The 19,792-nt window shown below is 43.8% G+C and overlaps 1 protein-coding gene across 3 annotated transcripts in view; it reads left to right on the top strand.

Annotated features, from left to right (window-relative positions):
* CMC1 (C-X9-C motif containing 1) overlaps positions 1-19,792 on the top strand; it is a 123,119-nt gene that overhangs the window by 45,242 nt on the left and 58,085 nt on the right. Inside the window, exon 1 of one of the 3 annotated variants that reach the window (XM_081246102.1) lies at positions 7,555-7,733. The exons of 1 other annotated variant lie outside the window; for it this stretch is intronic. In XM_081246102.1, coding sequence (XP_081102228.1) covers positions 7,715-7,733 — 19 coding nt within the window. In that variant the 5' untranslated portion in view covers positions 7,555-7,714. Of the gene's footprint in view, positions 1-7,554; positions 7,734-19,792 lie in introns of those variants that run through there. One more of the 3 variants, XM_081246103.1, reaches the window with a different exon arrangement.

Genomic DNA, 19,792 nt, shown 5'->3' with positions numbered 1-19,792 from the left:
CAGGAGCAGGAGTGAGAGGGAAGAATGAAGCAGGGGAGGAGGGAAGGATAATACGTGGACCCATGTGACAGGTCACTGGGGCTGGATACCACGGGGCCTTCGAGGTGTCAGGTGTCGTATAAGGTGTGCTTCAGAACTGTCTGCCCAGGGAATAGAAAGCAGGACATATTTATCCCCTGGATCCCACCCACCCTTGATCAAGGTGGGCCCCTGGGCACTAACTCCCTCTGCAAGTTGTTGTGTGTGTGACAGCTGAGAGAGCCCATGGATGCTCCACTCCAAGGTGTCAGGGGAGCGAGTGAGACACACGAGGTGCCACCAGGTTGCGCCTGACGATGGTTGAAACCTACAAAGCACTGGTGGCCACAGCAGGAGCTGGGGCTGAGAGGGTGTACGAGACGTGTCCCATACACAAGTCTTTGTGTCTCAAAGAAGAGCGAAGACCCAGAAAGGCAGGAATAGAGCTGAAACTCAGTGAAAATAACCAGAGGTTCCAGTTCATCTGGATTTTCTCAGTCTCAAATGTCTGTGTCTCTTTGGCTGAAAAGAGGCATCACCTTTTCTCTACATGATAGAAAACTTGTCTCTTAATGGCTTCTACATTTTGCATCTTACAATTTCATCCTTAGGAAATAAACTGATGTAATTAGACCCATATCTAATATGTCCCGAGGCAAAGCTTCATTGACTTATTTAAGGTCAGGCACCTTAAAGAGAGGTGTCATGTCAGGACATGAGGACACTGGTATTCAAGTATAAGCAGTTATATAAAGTCCTCGGTATTCAAATTAATTTCTCCCTCCTCCAGGCTACCCCATCACCTTCTCTCATGTTGGGCTGTAATTATTTGTTGATGTGTTTGTCTCTCTCCCTCTAGACTCTGAGTTCCTTGAGGATAGGGGCTTCATCTTTTTTCTCTTTGTTTCCCCCGGACTAGCATGGTGCATGGTACATAGTAGGTTCTCCAGTTTGGGGGAGAAATAGGTAATGAATTCAGCAAGTTTGTCCTTGTCAGGTTAACAATGCAGAGCTATTTGGTGTACATCACTGAAGTTCTCACTGCTTATTCCCTCTAAATAAGCAAAAGACCCTTGAGATGTTTTCAGTGCAGCTAACTAGGATATCATTGATATTTCAGACTCAGTGTACAACAAAAAGCACTACTGTTGTTTGTTTGTCAAGTTTGTCAGCTCCTGTAAAAAAGTTTCCAAAGATCATGGCATCTGCAGGAGACCAGCGTTAAGAGCTCTCCAGTGTAAGTCATGTTGTATATTATCATGATCTTTATTATTATCGTATTTTTTAGGAATAAGAGTCTCTGACCCCAGAGAAAATTGTGGTCTCTCTCATAGGAGGCCACCCCAAAAATGATACACAGTAAAAATAAAACGTAAAATACAGAAAGCCTTCTGCAGAGGTGAGAGGTGATTTTTTCACACTTTTCTTTTCTCACCTGATAAGTGATAGGGCACACTGTTAAATCTCCTTTGAAGGGTGTTTCTGGTAATCTTGATTTAAACATATTGTTACCTAGATTTCAGTCCTGAAGGCAAAGTAGCTCTGAACTACTCTATCAAAAAAACAAGAACAAAACAAAAAAAACTGAATATAGTGCAATAATAGTTCAAAAGATCCATTTTCTAAAAGTAGAAGATACTCATCACAGTAACAATAGCTAGAATTCAGGAACAGCCTGCTTTGTGGCAGAAAGCACCAGTAAGGTTTGATATAGGTCATCTAACGCTCACATCAATCATACAGGGATAGTCTTATTGAGAAAACTGAGGCTCAGGTGGAGAATGACGTATCAAATGGAAATTAGACGTAGGAGAGGAGATGGGTAGGTCCATTCAACATGTGAATGAGTCTCTCAGCTTTCAAGTTGAACAAAAGCCAGAGATGAAAGACAACACACTGTATTATTACATTTATTAAAGTTCAAAAGCAGGCAAAACTAATAAATCCTCATAGAAGTCAAGAGAGTAGTTACTTTTGTGGGGTGGGGTTTGGATACGATGGGGTATCAGGGAGCCTTCTAGATGATGAGAAATGTTTTATATCTTGACATGGATGGTGGTTCAAAAGTATGGACATATGTTAAAAACTCATTCAGCTGCACAAATATTTGTGCCCTTTTCCGTATATAAGTTATATCTCAATTAAAAAGTTAAAAAGAAGGGGAAATGGAATTAGAATTCAGCTCTGTTTAGTTCCAAAGGCCCTCTCCTTCCACTACATACTCTTTCTGCAATGTTTCAAATGTTTATGTTCAACACAGAATCTGACCCATTTTCCTGGGATAGTTCACAGAATAGTCTCACAGATACTTTAATAAGCAATTACAAATAAGTTTATATAGCAGAAATTGCAGAGTACAGGAATGATTATGAAAGGATGATATAATAGCAGGGACTAGTTTATAAAGAGTTTTGTGAGCTCGTTAAAGGAAATGGTTTTCTTTGTACAGGGAACCACTGAAGGATTTGATATGACAAGTTTTATGATCATATTTGACTTTGAGGGTGAAATGGATTAGAGAGGATGGATGGGTGGGTGGAGGAAAGGCCTGGGGACAGAAAGCGAGGTAGAAGGCTGTTGTCATCATCTCTGCAAATGTGATCTTGGACTAAGAGTGATGACAGTGTGGTTGTAGAAGAAATACAGATCGGTTGAGTGGAAGTTGTGATCAGTTGGATGTGGGCAATGAGGGGCGGACAGGAGCTCTGAAGTGGCTCAGAGGGGTGATCCCGAGTGAAAGGGGTCCTGTTTAACCACCAGGGAAACAGGAACAAAGTATATTCCTCTGGGGAGAGGCTAACACTAGGCAGGTTGTCAGGGCTGCAGCCAAGTAATTTGGGATTCAGAGAAGAGCTGTTATGGGCTGAATTGTGTCCCCACCAAATTAATATGTTGAATTCCTGAGCCCCAGTACCTCAGAATGTGACTTTATTTGGAGATATGGTCTTTCAAGAGGTAATTAAGTTAAAGTAAGTTCATTAGGGTGGGCCCTAATCCAATACGACCGGTCTCCTGATGAGAAAAGGAAATCTGGACACAGACTTACATTGAGGGAAGACCATGTGAAGACACAGGGAGAAGACGGCATCTACAGCCAGGAAGAGAGGCCTCAGCAGATGCTAGCCCTGCCAGTACCTTGATATTGGGCTTCTAGCCTCCAGCTGTAAGAATATAAATGTCCGTTTAAGCCACCCAGCCTGTGGTACTTTGTAATGACAGCCCTAGTGAACTAGTACAAGTGCCAACCTGGACTTCAGGCCATTCAAATTGGAGAGGGCACAGGCCGTGGTGTTCTGGGAGCTAAATCACAGCTCAGAAAGCGGACAGGGCCACCAGCGACCCTCGGATAGAGATCTTCTAACCAAGAACTAGTTCCAAAGTCTGTCTACTGGTAGGAGCAGGGCTTCTAATATTCTTCCAAATTTAATTCTCAATGGCTCCAAGATCGGGCAGAGCAGAGCTATGGGTGGATTAAAAAGTATGGTCTTTCATGGAAACAACCTAAATGTCCGTCAACAGATGAATAGATAATGAAGATGTGGTACATATATACAATGGAATACCACTCAGCCATAAAAAAAGAAGGAAATAATGCCATTTGCAGCAACATAGATGAAACTAGAGATTGTCATACTAAATGAAGTCAGAAAGAGAAAGACAAATACCGTATGATACCACTTATATGTAGGATCTAAAATATGACACAAATGAACCTATCTGCAAAACAGAAACAGAATCACGGACATAGAGAACAGACTGGTGGTTGCCAAGGGGGGAGTGTGTTGGGGGAGGGATGGAGTAGGAGTTTGGGGTTAGCAGATGTATGCTACTATATATGGAATGGATAAACAACAAGGTCCTACTGATAGCACAGAGAACTGTATTCAGTATCCTATGATAAACCATAATGGAGAAGAATATTAAAAATGTATAACTGAATCACTTTGCTGTACAGCAGAAATTAAAACAATGTTGTAAATCAACTGTACTTCAATTAAAAAAAAAACCACACACACAAAAAGGTATCATCTGATTCAGAAGCAAGCCAGGGCTGACTAACCATTTCAATTTCAAAAAAATAACTGGATTTCAACTTAGAGCAAAAAGGAGTGCTAGATCCAGTCAGAATTGACTTGATAAACAAGATATTTGTTTGTACTTGCACATTCCTTGGCTATTAGACTAAAAAATAAATATATATGTATACATATATATATGCACATACACAGACGTTTAGTCTACACACCTCACATGCTCTGCCATGGTTCAGCCGCTGTCCTCGCTCCCTTGTGTCCTGCATCTTCTCCCTGACTTCCCCTTGGTCTCAGCATTGCTCCCCAGTAATGAGGGTCAAGGGCAGATTGACCCTCAGGAATAAATCACCATGACTTTCTCATTGGTCTGTACACATTTGTCAAGGAATGGAATCACCTGGAAATCCTTCTTGACTCCTACTAAGTACAGTTAGGAAGTATAGATTCTCCCTTTGCAATTACTCTCACACTCACCCTTTCTTTGTACATTTCACACACCTCAGTTCAGGTTATCTGATTCTGCCTCAACGACTGCAATAGCCTCCTTAACTGTTCTGCTCAACTCCTAGCTCTCTCTACACCCCCGAAATCTGTCCTACAGAAAAATCTTTGAAAAACATCACTTTGACCACAATGCCATTTTTCTACTTGTTAGCGTTCAGCTGCTTATAGCAACACATTCAAATCCTCTGCAACCTAATGTTTAAGGCTTTGGGAATCTGGGTTTTCTAATATTTTCAGTCTTATTTATAACTATCCTCGCTTCCCCACGTTCATCAATATGGTTTCGGGCATCGCCCACCCCCGAGCCACAGTGCAGCCTTGAGCTCCCCCTGCACTCCTGCTCGTGTGTGTCCTTCCCTCTCTTCCCTCCCTCCTTTTCCATGCCCCTTCAAGAACAGCTCGAACCCCGGACACTTTTGCTCATTCTTCTCCTAGCATGACAAGCCTTCTTCTCTGCCTACCCGTGCCACCCATCTTTCAAGGCCACCCTTAATTTCTCCTCATCTTTGACGTCTTTTCTAACCGTCCTGGCACTCAATCTTCTGTGACAGCAACTGTGAGGCCGTTAGAGTCTGGATGCCTGAATCCCAGGATTGTGGCTGGATAACAATCGCTGCTCATTCCCAGGACTACGGACCCTCCTCCCTCTTCTGCTCCTATGGCGGTGAGCGCCCCCAAGTTGTCTATTCATAGTGTGATCCCTTAGGAAATTCTGTTTTGAATTGCCAATTGCCTTTTTATGATTTAACTTTAAAAAAATGACTTCTCTTTCCCATGCAGATTGTAAAGACTGCCCCCACATGACCTAGTTTCATATGAGGGAGGAGAGGAATGCACTGTCGTGTACCAGGCAGTGATGTGCTGCTTTTGCCAGTGCTCCTAGTGTGATGGTCTAGCAGTCTGTTGCAGGAAGAGCTTCAAGACCCAAGAAAGGAGTCTGCCTGGAGTCGGCAACAGAGACATCAATGGTTTAATGGATGAGAGAGCTTACGTGTCTGAAGCAAGGTCCGGGACCAACATCCCACCGTGTGTGGCAGACGGCGGGCAGGACATGGTGGCAGTCTTTGCTCCCGGGGGCAGGTGGAGATGTCAAGTTGGCTTATCGATTATCATGGAAAGTAGCAGAGGGGCACATCCCACACCACCCCTTTGATAAGTCACTATCTGGGGCCTGGGGCAAGTACATAGGAAGGTCAGTCATGTGAGTAGCTTGTAGGTGAGGCAGGCACTGGCTGGGCAGGGGATGTACAGAGAGCAAGAGAACAGCCATTCTGAGTGGCCTGACCATACACTGATTTATGGGGCACACAAAACCCGTGATTTTACAGATATTCTTGCTTCGGATAAGGCTAAAGTAGAGAGTATTCATTTACGTTTTTTTTTTTTTTAAGTGAGTTGATTTAAATAAAAAAACATTAAATAATAATGGTTCAAGTGATACTCGGTGATGGCAAAAACTGTGGAAGTGGTCCTTGAATGACTGAAAGAGTGTTAGATGGTATTACATTTATTTCTCACAACAACCTTGCAAATTAGAAACTAAAGTCAAGAGAAACGTTGGGACTTAGCCAATCTAGAAAGCTAACGGGTCATGAAGCAGGATTCAGGTGGAGGCATTTAGGTCTCTGATGCTCTCCAAGGATTCGCCTTTACCATGACACCCGTTTGTATAAGGAAGATTTCGTTTAACTACTTAAGTGTGTCTGACTTGTGTTTTTATACCTCACCTCATCTCCTCAAAAAGAGTTACTTTCTACATTAAATTCTTCACCTCCAGAATGAATTTGGTGTGCTTCTAAACACATTTATAAACATACCCAGTTTCTTGCCTGGCTGAGTGAAACATTAATTCTCCAGCTTGGCACCTCATCCTACAGCTGTAATAAGGGCCGTTATGCCCAAATAGGCCCTTAAACGGAAGACCTGCTGAGCAGAGACCCACTTTCCCAGCCCTGCTCCACCTCATCAGCTTCTCTGCCAACTGACCAGGCGGAAGCAGCAGCAGGGGAGGAGGGCCTGCATGTAGGTGGGGAGGGGATCGTTTTGAAAGCCTTAAATCCCTCACAGGGAAGAAGCAGCTGCTCCTTGTTTTTCTAACATCTGTCCCATCTGTCCCCATCCGCACCTCACCCTTCACCTCACCCTTCGGGGGCTGGAGCTAGCTACACGTAGATACGACAAGGGAGCCTTTCTGAAGGCTGGTTGGTGAGTGGGTATGAGCATCATTGCTACTCAGAAAGTTTCTTCTACTGAGAAGGGGACAGTTGGGGTTCTTGAGGACGATGGCTATCACCTTCCTTCATTTTTTTCTCACAAACATGCAGCTTTAATTGCCAGAGTGGGGATTTGTAGCATCACCCAAGTCGGACTGTGCGCCCTGAGGGTATCATTTCACGAGACAGAGGTACCCCTAACGCCCACTTCCTAATTGTAACCTCCGGGGGAGGCACAGGCTTCCGATCCGGGGGGGGTGTGTGGTGGAATCAGGATGGTACACACAGTACAAGGATGCTGCACCGCCTTTAAGTGCCGCTCGCCGCATTTAGCAGCGTGCTGCCCATACCCGGGTTCCCTGCCAACACTGTGCGCCTCGGGACTTAAGGACCTTATTTTTATCCAGTTATTTCACCCTAGTATTCAGAACCGTGGCTGGAACCTGGCAGGCATGAAATAGACACTTATGAATGAATTAACGTTAACCAAGAAAAAACAGAGGAGCAGTCTGTTTCCTTTGGTTCGAAGGCGGGAGTGCAGGGAGAGGCTTGGACTTGAACCGAATCGCCCCGGGACGCGCATCCCCCGGGCACGCCACTTACAGGATGGGCCAGCAGGCGCTCCCTTTGGCCCCCGGCGCGCCTGCGCGGTCCAGGCGGCCCCCACCCCACCCCGGGTGCGCAGGGACACCCCCTCCCCGGTCCTTCCCTCCAACAAGTCCTCCCACTCGGGTCACGGGGTTGAGCGCGGGGCTAGGAGTGCGCAGGCGCAGTGGGCGGCGGAAGTCGCGACCAGGAAGTCAGAGGGGCAGGGGCCGCCCCGCTTTGCGTAGGACCCCGCGCTCCTCCTCCTGCTCCCGCGTGCCGCCCACCCCATCTCACGTGAGGCCCAGCCCCGCCCCACTGTGCGGGCAGCCACGCGGCTGCCACCTCCCGCGCGCGGACATGGCCCTCGACCCCACAGGTACGGGGCGGGAGGCGGGGGTTGCGGAGCCTCGGGGGCGTGCGGCGGGCGTGGGGCAGGGGGCGGGCTGGAGGTGGCGCGGCGCTGAGGCCGCCCCGCCCCCCAGCGTCCCCGGCGCCCGGCCCGCCGGCCCTCGGCGCGAGGGTTCGGGGATGGCCGTCCGACTGTGGCTTGCGGACGTTTTCCCACCCTAGCGCCTGCCTCCTTGTCATCATGCTCTTTGCACAGTTTGGGGCACAGGCTCCTTTAAATATCTGTGGTCCGACTTGAACACACCGGTCAGGGGGAAGGCCCGTTTCTCTGGAAAGTGTCTCCGGACTCCCGGTCCCGTCCCCTTGACTTAGGCGCGCCCTCCTGGTGCTGCGCGGCGTCAGTGCCCGCCTCCGACGCCGTCCTCAGGGGTCCCCTGCGGTACCGGGCGCGGAGGATGCTCGCAGAGTTGCGGGTCTGGGGGGAGTGCTGATTGGCTTTAGGACATTCCCTTCGTTTTATGGTTGTGAAAACTCAAGGCGGTGGGAGGAGGAATGGCTTCCAACCTTTGGAGAGCCAGAAGTGAAACAGCCCCTTAGGAGACTCAGGGAGAAGGAAATAGACGTGTAGCTGACAAGTCTTGGGGCTGGGGGAGCCGAGTCCGGGTGGGACTCAGAATCCCACGTCCAGCCCGGGCTGCAGGCCGTGCTGCCGTTTGAGTCCTTATGGAGTAAACAGATACTTGTTGCCACCTCATTGTGTCGTGTCTTGTTCTAGGCCCTAGGAAACTAGTGTATAGGACAGAAAGTCCCTGCTCTGTCTAGATCTTGTGTTCTAGTGGTGGAAGAAAGAAGGCAGCACCCCTCTCCCCGTACACACTTTTACAGATTGTGGTAAACATGAAGAAAATAAGCGGTGACAGAGGTAGATGGTAAAGCGAGGACCACTTTAGGTGGAAGGGTCAGTGAAGAGCACTAGGAGGAAGTGTCATGTGAATTGGCATCTGAAGGACCAGAGAAAGCAGTCCTGTAAAGAGGTAAGGAACCAGTATGCTAAGGCGCTCCAAGGTGCAAGTGCTTTAATGATTTGATTGGAGTGAGGGCCAGAGTGTGGAGGAGATCTGTCAGGAAAGATGCTGGGAAGGTAGGCAGAACCTAGATGCTGCAGGGCTTGAGTGGTGATAGGTAAGCATTTGGACTTTTCCTGATGTTATCAAAAACGTGTGGAGGGTTTTAAAGAGGGCAGTGACATAATATGATACGTTATGCCTTTACTACCCTGGTAGCAGTGGTAGCATTGTAGAGGGGCCCTGAGAGGAAGGTTAAGATGGTAGCAGCAGTCCAGGCCAGATATGTTGGTATGTATTGGCCTGGGCTGGTATTAGGAAGAAATGGAAAGAAAGACAAAGCTTTGGAAGATGTTTTGGAGGAGAAATTGACAGGACTTGCTGTTGCATTGAATAAGAGTGGTGAGGGAAAGGGAGGCATGAAGAGTAATTCCTAGGCTCTTGACTTCAGCTGGGTGGCTGTTGATGGTCCAGTCTAACAACATGATGCTCATTGGACATTCAGATGAAAGCAGACATGGAAACAAGATTGGAATGGAAAGTAAGAAAGTGGACTCAGCAAGTAGGACAATTTTTAAAATATTTCTTTGTTTAAATATCAGGATACAAATGTATTGAAGTCAGCTTTTTTCTTTTTAAACTTAATTTTTGTTTGGTTCGTAGGTTGAAACATAGGTTCATATTTTGATATTCCTCTTGCTTCTTACAGTACACAGTGATATGTTTCTGGGTAGATGAGTAGATATGCCACATGAAGCTTATATAGCAAAATCTGTTTTCTCATTGGTTTACGTTAGGTTTTAAAAAATCTTTTTACAAGTTTGATTTTCGTTTGGCAGCGGCTTTTAACTAACTGCCATTTTAACTAACTGTCCATTTTTATCAGGAAATTCTGAACCCAACAATGAAATGCAGGTTGAATACTTATATGTAGTTTTATTTAAGCAATTTTCCTTTCTGTGAATGTAGAGGTTATACCAGCACTCTTTGGAAGCTTATCAGCCATAATTACGTTCACTATTTTCTCTTACTATTTGAGTGCAAAGAGAAAAAGCTGGAGAGTCCAAAACACCCAGGGAAAGTGTGAGGGAGAGAGAAATTTTTAAATAACACTAGTTGCTGTTTGCACTTGCAGATGTTCAGAATTACTTTGCCCAAGCCTCTGGCGGTTTAAAATAGTCCACGGGCAGTTCTAACATGCAGAGGAGAAACAGGGCTCTGAAGTCTCCCAGGTTTATTGACTTGATCTTCAGCTTTGTTTTCTTATCAGCCTAATCTCCCTGCTCCTAGAGAAGTTCTCCCTACATCTGTAGCTGTAAACAGGACCTTTGATCACACAGTAATGGTTCAAGAAATGTACAGTATAGTTCATTCTCCTATAAAAGAACTTAAGCAGTTAGTCTTATTCCAAGTTATAACTTTACCAATTTATAACTCTTTCTGCAACTATTGTATTTATTTTTAAAATCCAGTCAAATTTAGGGGATTGAAATTTTAGAGGTTGTTTATTGATCACCTATAGAAAGGTTGTTACAAGTGGTGCTTGTTGAAGTAGAATTTCCAGAAAGGTAAAATGATTACTTATGCTAATACAAAGTGAATATGTGTTGAAGATTTTCTTCAACTCGGTAATTAGTAAGGGAACCAGTAAAATGTAAAAAACACTCCAAAAAGCATTGAGACGGTAGATACTAGACTATGTCATAGATTGTTGGCTTAGATAAAAGCTGGTTAATTTAAATAGGGCCATAAACTGTCATTTTGGGGGTTATCTTTGCCACTGGTCAGATATTACTTCTATCTCTGTTGGACAAAGTTTTAGAATTTAACCTCTGCCCCTAACAAGTTGTAAAATAGCCCAGTCATGGGAAGTCCAGCCCAGTGCTGTCCTGAAAGGACACCCAATTAAGCCTTTGCTGCTTCCAGAGTCCAGAGAAATCATCTGACATGATTATATTCCCAGATGACAACTCACAGGAACCTGGGTCTGAGAAGTTTGATTTCTTACTTTTTCTAACAACTGGAAGAGAGTCCCTTCTCCTCTGTTTTTCTTCTACCTTTTCCTCTTTGAGCAGGGTAGGTAGTTTCCCTGCCCCGTCTATTAGGGTGGATTCACAGTGGGGGCAGCAGGAGAGAAGTTCCCTTAAGTGTGTGTGTGTGTGTGTCTCCCTTCATGGGTGTTTTCTTCCAGAAGTCTAATAAGGGGGAGAACGTGGTAGTGAGCGGGCTCAGGGGTGGGAAGTGGGCTCAAGAATTTCATGACATTCCATGAGTAAGATGTGTGTATCTTGGGAGGATGGCATTATGGCAGCTCTTGGAATACTTAGGTTGCATGGGTTCTTTTGGTGGTTCCCGTGGAGATGGAGGTAGATGAGCTTTAGGTATACCAGCACCCTCAGTCACTGGAAGATTCTGCTTTTCAAGTTAGACATCTAAACGGTTGGGAGAATCTTTTTTTTTTTCTGAGCATTGTGTGATTAATATGGAAAAATACTATAATGTAGTTGATTAGAAAATTTTTTATTTTGTTATTGCTTCTGTTTTCACAGTATCTGGTTACACACAAATTATATTCAAGTTGAGAGCTAAAAATCTGACTTCCCACGTTTTATGTATTGCTAAGCTCAAATCATGTTTGCACTAGAAAATATGTTGCTTTTGTCTCATTAGATTAATAACCTGAAATTGTTCTCTGAAATTTATTTATTTATTTTAAAAATTTATTTATTTCAGCATGTGGGATCTTCGTTGCGGCATGCGGGATCTTTCATTGTGGCGAGCGGGCTCTAGAGCACAGGGGCTCAGTAGTTGTGGCCCACGAGCTTAGTTGCCTGACCAGGGATCTAACCCGAGTCCCCTGCATTGGAAGGCGGATTCTTAACCACTGGACTGACAGGGAAGTCCTCTGTTCTCCGAAATTTAAAAATGCTGGCATTAGCAGAGAGCACAGGAAAGAGAGAAGCATTGAAGTCAAAGAGGGATGTGTTTGGAGGCCCTGTGGGGTTTGGACTGTGATCATGAAATGTCTCCTAAACCCGTTGGTGGAGTTTGAATTTTATCCAAGAATAACAGGAAGATACTGCAAGTGTAAGAGAGTGACAGGTAGAACTTTCCTTCATTGTGTGTTGATCTGACTTTTGATCAGATCCCAAGCGAGATCTCAGTTGAACCATCTGCATCGGGGCATCACACCTGGAGGCATGGGAGGTCCGTCCCTCATGGGTGGTTGTAATTTTGACCACCTGGCCAAGGTCTTGTCCCATTTCTTTGCTATGTTTTTTCCTCTCTTGTAATTAATAAGTAATCTGTGGGGAGACCGTTGAAGACCATGCAGATGTTCATTCCTCATCAAAAATCCCCCTTTGATTGAGCCTCCATTGATGATTTTTGCCCGATTCAGTCTTTCCTATGATGGTTACAGAATGATGGTTTTCTACCTCCAGTGCTCTCTCCACGTTTATTAGATGGTTGTTGACATTTTGCTGTAGACAAGAAACCATTTTGTTTCTTATTGATTTGTAGATTTGTTATTGGTGTGGACTCATGAATTTCTGTCTTCTCCATGGTTCATCATTTGTTACTGTGTGTAATTATTTTGGTACTCACATTTTCTCAGATATGGCCAGTGAGAGTTCGTTCAAACCAGCTTCTGGGTCCTTGGGACATGCTCCCATCATTTTTTGAGCATTTCCTTTTTTTCTCACACAAGATATCTCTGGCTCCTGTAGGACCTCCCCTGACCCAGCCATAGAATTACTCATTTCTCAGACAAGCCCTGGTTCCTTTACTTGGGCACGGTATTGAGGAACGAGATTCGGGCACCTGGGCACCACTTGGGTGTTTTATGTGCAGGTGATTTATTCATGGAGTGTTCTTAGGAAAAACCTGCCAGGGAGGGAGGGGAACAGGAGCAGGAGGGGAGGAGGCTGAGTGAGGGTGTGCTGCAGGGCTTGTCCTGCTTTGGAGGCAAGGGAGCTGGGCTTTGTGATGCCTGTCAGCCCAAGCCTGCTGTAGGGGTAGGGAGAGGGGACCTCGAGCCAAGTGCTCCCACGCCCCAGGGCGGTGCTGGGAAGGTTGCAGGTGTGATGCTTCAGGTTCTCTCCTCCAGGAGGCACCTGTGTTCCCCGCCAGGGGAGGGACACCAGCTCCATCCTAAAAATAACTTATGTGAATCTGTTAGGAACCTTAGTTTGGGTAGTGAGAGCTTGGATCAGGTAGGCAGGTCAGGTAGGAAGGGGTACCCTTGCACACATACGTAAATACACATAGATGTGTGTACTGCGTCCAGGTGTAAAGTATCTCGGGGTTGTGGTAAAAAAGTTTAAATATACCTAACATATGCCAAATTGTTTTTGTTTTTGTTTTTCCTCTAGGCCATTTGACATGCTTTTCCTTCTTTTTGGAATTTTTCCCTTTCTGCCCCACCCCCACACCTGTCTAAGTCGTGTTCATTTTTTTAAAAAATCAATTTCAGAGGATGCTTTCCCTGATGGTCACCACCCTCCAGTGTTTTGCAATTTTTTTTTTTAATATTTGGAATTTTGAAAACCACCAAAATGTCAAATAACCTGAGTATGGAGTTTCTTTCGTTCTAATCTAGAGTTTTTTCCTTGAGAAATGGAGTGAAACCTATAGACGGGGTATGTCTATATGTATGTATCATATAACTTGAGAGATGAAGAAAAATCTGATGTGAAAATGGGAATATTTCCTTGCGTGGTGACCAGTAAATGTCTTTCATATGGTTCCATATCTTTAACTATATTAGCTAAAGGATGATTAGAAAGGATAGGCCAGTTAATCACACCTAGACTGCAAGACATTCTCCACCAGCCCCAGGAGGCACTGTACTGTTATTCAGTTAGCACCGAATTGAATTTGGGAATGAGTAGGACTGACTTGTTTCAGACTTTGCCAGTAACCTCAGGTCCTTTAAGAATTCTGAATGGCATAATCTGAGATTTGAGGATGAGAGGCAGGGAGAGTAAGATGTATCAGAAGCTGAGGCTGCTTCAAGCCTTAAACTTGTATGTTTTTAAATACTTCCAGCTGGTCTCAAGGGGTTCTTGACTCAGCACAGAAAGTTCATGTTTCATTGACTCGATTAGTGTGGTTATTTATCTCTAGGGGTGTTAATGCTATATTTGTAGGAATCTCTAGGTGTGTAGATGTCAAAAACGCAAGTACCTTAGACTCGATAGAAGTGGGCCACACAAAATGTGCCCACATAAGAACGTTGATTCCCAAATTAACCTTCTCCCCCCACCAGCCCCCATTATACTTTTACATTTGTAAGTAAAGAGATTGAGGGAAAACGTTTTTAAGAACGTGGTGTTTACTATCCTGCATTGTGTTTTTGCTAAAGAACTGTTACTGGGAGGTTTTCCAGATTAAAGGATTTGTTAATTAACTAAATATGATTAATTGAAAGACAGAGTTTTAAATGTTTATGCTGCAGAATAAGGTACATCAGTGTATAAACAGTCCTTAGCATGTTGCTTGGTACATAGTAGGTGCCTGATAAGTGTTTAACAGAATGAATATCAAATGAATGAATATATTTTGTCAACTATTTGTTAGTATAATGATTATCAAATATAGAAAATTTAAATACATGTGTCATTCATTAAATAGTTTTATTGCATGTTTACTATATGCTAGGAGTTAGAGGGAGTTATGGAGGTTAATGAGACATGGTCTCTGACCTCATTATATACTTAAGTTTCGTGCAGTGTTTTTTTTTAATTTTTTTGTATTTTCCAGTCACTTAGGCTGGGCAGCCAGGTGAGGGAAGGGGTCTTGGGCTATGCCCCTTAACCCTTGGGTGTCTGGCATGATATGCCCGTTTTCTTTCTTTTTTAAAATTTATTTATTTATTTACTTTTAAAATTTTTGGCTGTGTTGGGTCTTCGTTGCTGTGCACGGGCCTTCGCTAGTTGTGGTGAGCGGGGGCTACTCTTTGTTGCGGTGCGGTGGCTTCTCTTGTTGCAGAGCACGGGTTCTAGGTGCAAGGGCTCAGTAGTGGTGGCTTGCAGGCTTTAGAGCACAGGCTCAGTAGTTATGGCGCACGGGCTTAGTTGCTCCGCGGCATGTGGGATCTTCCCGGACCAGGGCTTGAACCCACGTCCCCTGAATTGGCAGGTGGATTCCCAACCACTGTGGCACCAGGGAAGCCCCGTGCAGTGGTTCTTAGTCTAGAATCTGATATTCAAATTATTTGGGGAGCTTTTAAAAATACCAATGCCTGGGTGTTACCCCAGCATCTCTGTTTTAACTGGTCTAGGGTGGGACCCAGACATCACAATTTTTAAAAGCCCTCTCAGGTGTGGTTGTTAGATGCAGCCAGAATTGAAAACTTCTGGTACCAAACCCTGTCTTAGTCTGCTTGGGCTGCCATAATAACATTCCATAGACTCGGTGGCTTAAACAGTGAATATTATATTTTCTCGCAGTTTGGGAGGCTGGGAGTTTGAAGTCAAGGTGCGGACCGATTTGGCTACTGGTTCTTCCCCTTCTTTACGAGGCCACCTATCAAATTAGGGCCCTACCCATATGAGCTCATTTAACTTTAATCACCTCTCCAGCTACAGTCATTTTGGGTTTAGGGTTTCAACATGAAAATGGTGGTGGTGGGGACACAGTTCAGTCCGTAGCAACCATTGATCTAGCAGGAGAAGATTTCGTAGGTAGTGTGCTGTGCTGTGTTCTAAGTCCACGTGTGATTAGAGCCATAGCGTTTGTGCAGGAAACACCGTGGGGTTAGAGGATGGAGAATTCGCTTTAGGTACTGGGGTCAGGGAGCACTTTGGGTAGAACAAGAGTTGAGTGTGATGTAAAATAAGTAAACTTTTGATAAGGAAATAAGAGGTAGGAGATGGAAAATAAAGACAGAAGATTGAGCTTGAGTTTGACTTGACTAGTGATTTGCTGGGTGGTGATGCAAGATTGCTTTGAGCTTTGTAAGCTTCAGGTTCATAACGCCTGCTCCTGCCTGTGATGGTGTTTGTAAAGTGATCCCTTCTGCCCCCACTTTTTCCTTCCTTCTGAAAATATTTATTGTGCTTTTTCTGTGTACTATATAAATCTAAGCTGACTTTTTTTTTTTTTTTTTTTTTTAAGCTAAGAAGGAGAATATAACCACTGGGGTGGCAGAATAAAGATTTAAACTATAGAAATTTTAAGTTGAAATTCTGATGCTGGTGGGACTTGGGAATTACTAACAGATACTTGAAAATGTGGGCCGAGTAGATTTGGAGATGTAGACAAGCGCTGAGAACACAGGATAAAAAGTACCATTTTTAAGGTGGAGCCTTGTGGGATTGCCGCGGGAGAAATAGGAGAAGAGTTTACCTAGGGAGTGTTTGTACTTTTTTCAGTGTTACCGTAGTTCAGAATATTTTTGAGACTCCTTTAGAATTTGCCTTCAGCCTCTACAGTACACATATCTTAATATCTTAATTATTTATCTTAATATCCTCATTTTGGTAAATTTTTGTTCTGAAGGTGAACTTGAATTTCAGCCAAGGTTAGCCAGAGGCAGTCTGGTGAAGATGGTAGGAAGAAAGTTGTATTGTGGAACTGGTTTTAACTCAGAACTCAGACTGGCTCTGAAGGCCATCCTGAGAAAGATGTGAGTGATTTGAGCAAGGGTTGAATCTTTGAAATAAGTGAATAAGGTCTCAATATAAAAATCATTCCCTTGCTGTGTTATCAAAGTGGTCCATGTGTTTTGTTAAATTTTATGAACTCTTACAAGGTGGAGGGGAAGAACTGGTAGAGCTAGTGTGGCCAGAGGCATTGAGGAGCATTCGTAAGGATGCAAGTAGCCCACTGTGTTCCAGACGGACACCAGAGGGAAAATAAATCAGGGGTGTGTTGCTGGGAGGCCCAGGCAGGCTGTCATTTATTCCTTCTGTTTCCTGTAATAACACGGCTGATTTTCTATTAGTTATCAATGGGAAATTGTGCCTGTAGCAAAAGACAGTCTTGAATTTTTACCAAATAAAGTAAATGTGAAGCCTTTTCATTTAAGACATTATGGCCACAATGGAGATTGCAGTGCTTTTCTAAAATTGGCATGTCTTCTTGCATAAGTCGATTTCCTGCTTTGGTATACTTTTAGTCTTGTCCCTTTCTGGCCTCATCTTGGTTAAAGCAATGTGGGTGGAAGAGGAAGTTTTCACACCTAGCAATCTGTAGAATCTGAGGTCCAAGAAATAGGTGCTTTGGGGAAATGGGCACATGTGGTGTGAACGAGGTGGTTACTACCAGTGGAAGCTGATAGGACAGAGGAGTACAAATGTAGCACAATGATTGTGGGAAGTCCGTGGTGTGTGACCCAGAAGCAGGGCAGAAATAGGCACATCTGCTTCATTGATGTGCTTTCTGGGTTTTGTAAGTTTGAGCTTATAAAAAGATTCTGTTGTCACTGACTGACCTGATATTTGATGTTTATTCTCTGTGAAGGTACTTTTCAGCCAACTGACAAATCAGTCCTTTTGCTTTTTTTTTTTTTTTTTTTAATAATTTTCTCCATGGTCAGAATCATTTAGCTTTACTTTCTCATCAAGAAATGTGAAGTTTTGAATTTTGCTTGTTCAAAACTATGCTTCTGAAACCAACAATCTTCTTGTCCAACGGTTCTTTCAGGCTTCACCGTGACTTTGGAAGCTCACGGGACCTTGTTTGGTGAAGTCCCCTGAAATAGACCACTGCCCCAGGTGAGGGGTCGGGTTGTGGAAGAAGATTTGGGGCCTGCCCTTTTATCAGAGGCCTGGGTTGTATCCCCTCTATGAGTCTCCATGTTTTTATGTGCAAAATGGAATCCAAATACTTAACCTGAGGGGGCTTTAAGAAGACTAAAGGGTGTTCCTGGCCTTCATCTTGAGGTTTCATAGCCAGAGGCTGCTGGACTGTTGGGGGGAAAATCTTTCCTGCTATGGATTTTCTTTGTTTTGTCGATTCAAGTGTGGCTTGAAGGGAAGATGGTGGGAAAGGGACACTGATCTTCCCTGTGTTTGTTTTCCCAGTCTCCGTACCCCTGCCCGCCCACCCCTTTTTCATATTACACTGTCGCTGTAGAAGTGGGTATGACTGAGCTGGCAGACACAGGGAAGTCTGGTTGGGGCATCAGTGTCTTTGAGCACTGAGACCGGAGTCCTCCTGGGCTCCTGGTGTGAAGCACACAGTGCAAAGGTACCAGTGGAGAGCTCTGGTCCTGCTGTATTGTACACAATGGTATCTGCCTGGGCCCTTCATTTGAAGACTCTTGGTAGCTGGTATAGAAGAGGGACTTAAAGTAGAAACCGTTGCTAATAAGAACAGTTTTGCATATTTACTACAAGCGTTTTTCTTATTTTTCCTCCAGAGTAAACAGTAGCATGGAAATGTCTGCGGGAACAAGTAAGTGCAACTAGGAGGTTCCAAAAAAGACAAAAAAGTGGCATTATCTAAATAACAGTTAAATTAATTAAATTTGAACATTTTCAGTGTTGAAAAGGCATTCCTTGCCCTTCCGATGGTGTCACTTCTTTCCAGTGGAAGATTCTGTGATGCTCTTAGTTGCGTCACTGTTATCTTTGTGGATTCATGGCAAGTGCTGCTCTCATTTGCCTTGTGATTGAGGAGGGCATGTTGCAGGAACACGTGAGCCCCAGAGCAAAGTCTGAACTAACAAAGTCAGCTAGTGAAAAAGGTGAAAATTGACTTTCAGGTGATGATAGAATGTTGAGAAGTTAGAGCTTTGGAAATTTTCCCTGGTCGTGTTATCCTGATTCTTCATCTCAGTATAAATTCATGTGACTATAGAGTAGCAAATTCTCAAAATTTGATTTTTTTTGTAGGCTCTGGTGCAAATGTATAACATATGCATCATATTGACATTGAGGGAGTCACCCTGTAATTTTGTGAATAAAAAGTGCCATATCTATAATATTTGTAGTGTTGAAGGAAACTTTGAAATATGTATAAAATCATAATTAATTAAAAATTGACATTTAATGATCGGTGTGCTACCAAGTGCTATCAGAATTAATTATATATTTTAAAGTCTGGTTTGTTTTTTCTTTTTTGGGGGGGGACTGCATGGCATGCAGGATCTTAGTTCTTTGATCAGGGATAGAACCTGTGCCCCCTGCAGTGGAAGCATAGAGTCTTAACCGCTGGACCTCCAGGGAGTTCTCAAGTCTGTTATTTGTGATTTAACACCAAGAGTGTAGAAAATCTAAAGCAATATTTATATGATTCTAGAATTTTCTTTTCCATAGGAGGTTTTAGAAGAACGATCAGAAGGAGTTCTTGCAAGCCATTTAAAAAATGTTTCCGGAGGAATGTTATAACCTAGAATTTATAATGTAGGTAAATTTAGGTAATCAATATTATAATTTACTTATGGAAAAAATGGTTCAGTATCACAAAGCTATGTCTTTATTCAGGGAACTAATTTAAAAAATTAGTGCTTTATCTAAGACCACTGCAAGATGTGTAGAGAAAGAGTGGGTTCATCAGGATGCATTATAGGTGAGTTGTATAGATTAAAACTGTATGAGTGAAAGGAAGAGATCACATTCTGAAATTGATTATATAAAGTAGATCAGCATATCACAGTATTTCTTCTAATCTGTTCAGTAATAATACTGTTAATTACTGATGCCTAAATATGGTTTGCACTATAGACAAGGAGAAAAGAAGTGTGTGGAGACTGCCTCAGTTTTATTGTCTTCCCTCCAAATAGATAACCAGCTTTCCACTCACAGGATGTGTCACAGGCACTTCAAATTCAGCTTGTCTACCCTGAATCACCCTCCCACCTGGGGTTTCTTTTGTCTCCCTGTCTCAATGAGTGGTCACATCATTTCATTTGGAGCCAGAAAACTGGGAAGCTCGCCTTGACTCATCCTGGTTCCTTAGTCCCCTCAAGCCCCACCACTCCTCCAGAGCCTCCCTCTCAATCTGTCCTTTTCTCTCCACCCATACTTGCAGTTCCTTCTGTATGCTAGTGTTCTTTTTCTCATCTTATAGCAGC

The sequence above is a fragment of the Mesoplodon bidens genome (genome assembly GCF_964165515.1).
Source record: "Mesoplodon bidens genome assembly, chromosome: 10".
In the NCBI taxonomy this organism is placed as follows: Eukaryota; Metazoa; Chordata; class Mammalia; order Artiodactyla; family Ziphiidae; genus Mesoplodon; species Mesoplodon bidens.
This window is presented reverse-complemented; position numbering and strand designations above follow the sequence as displayed.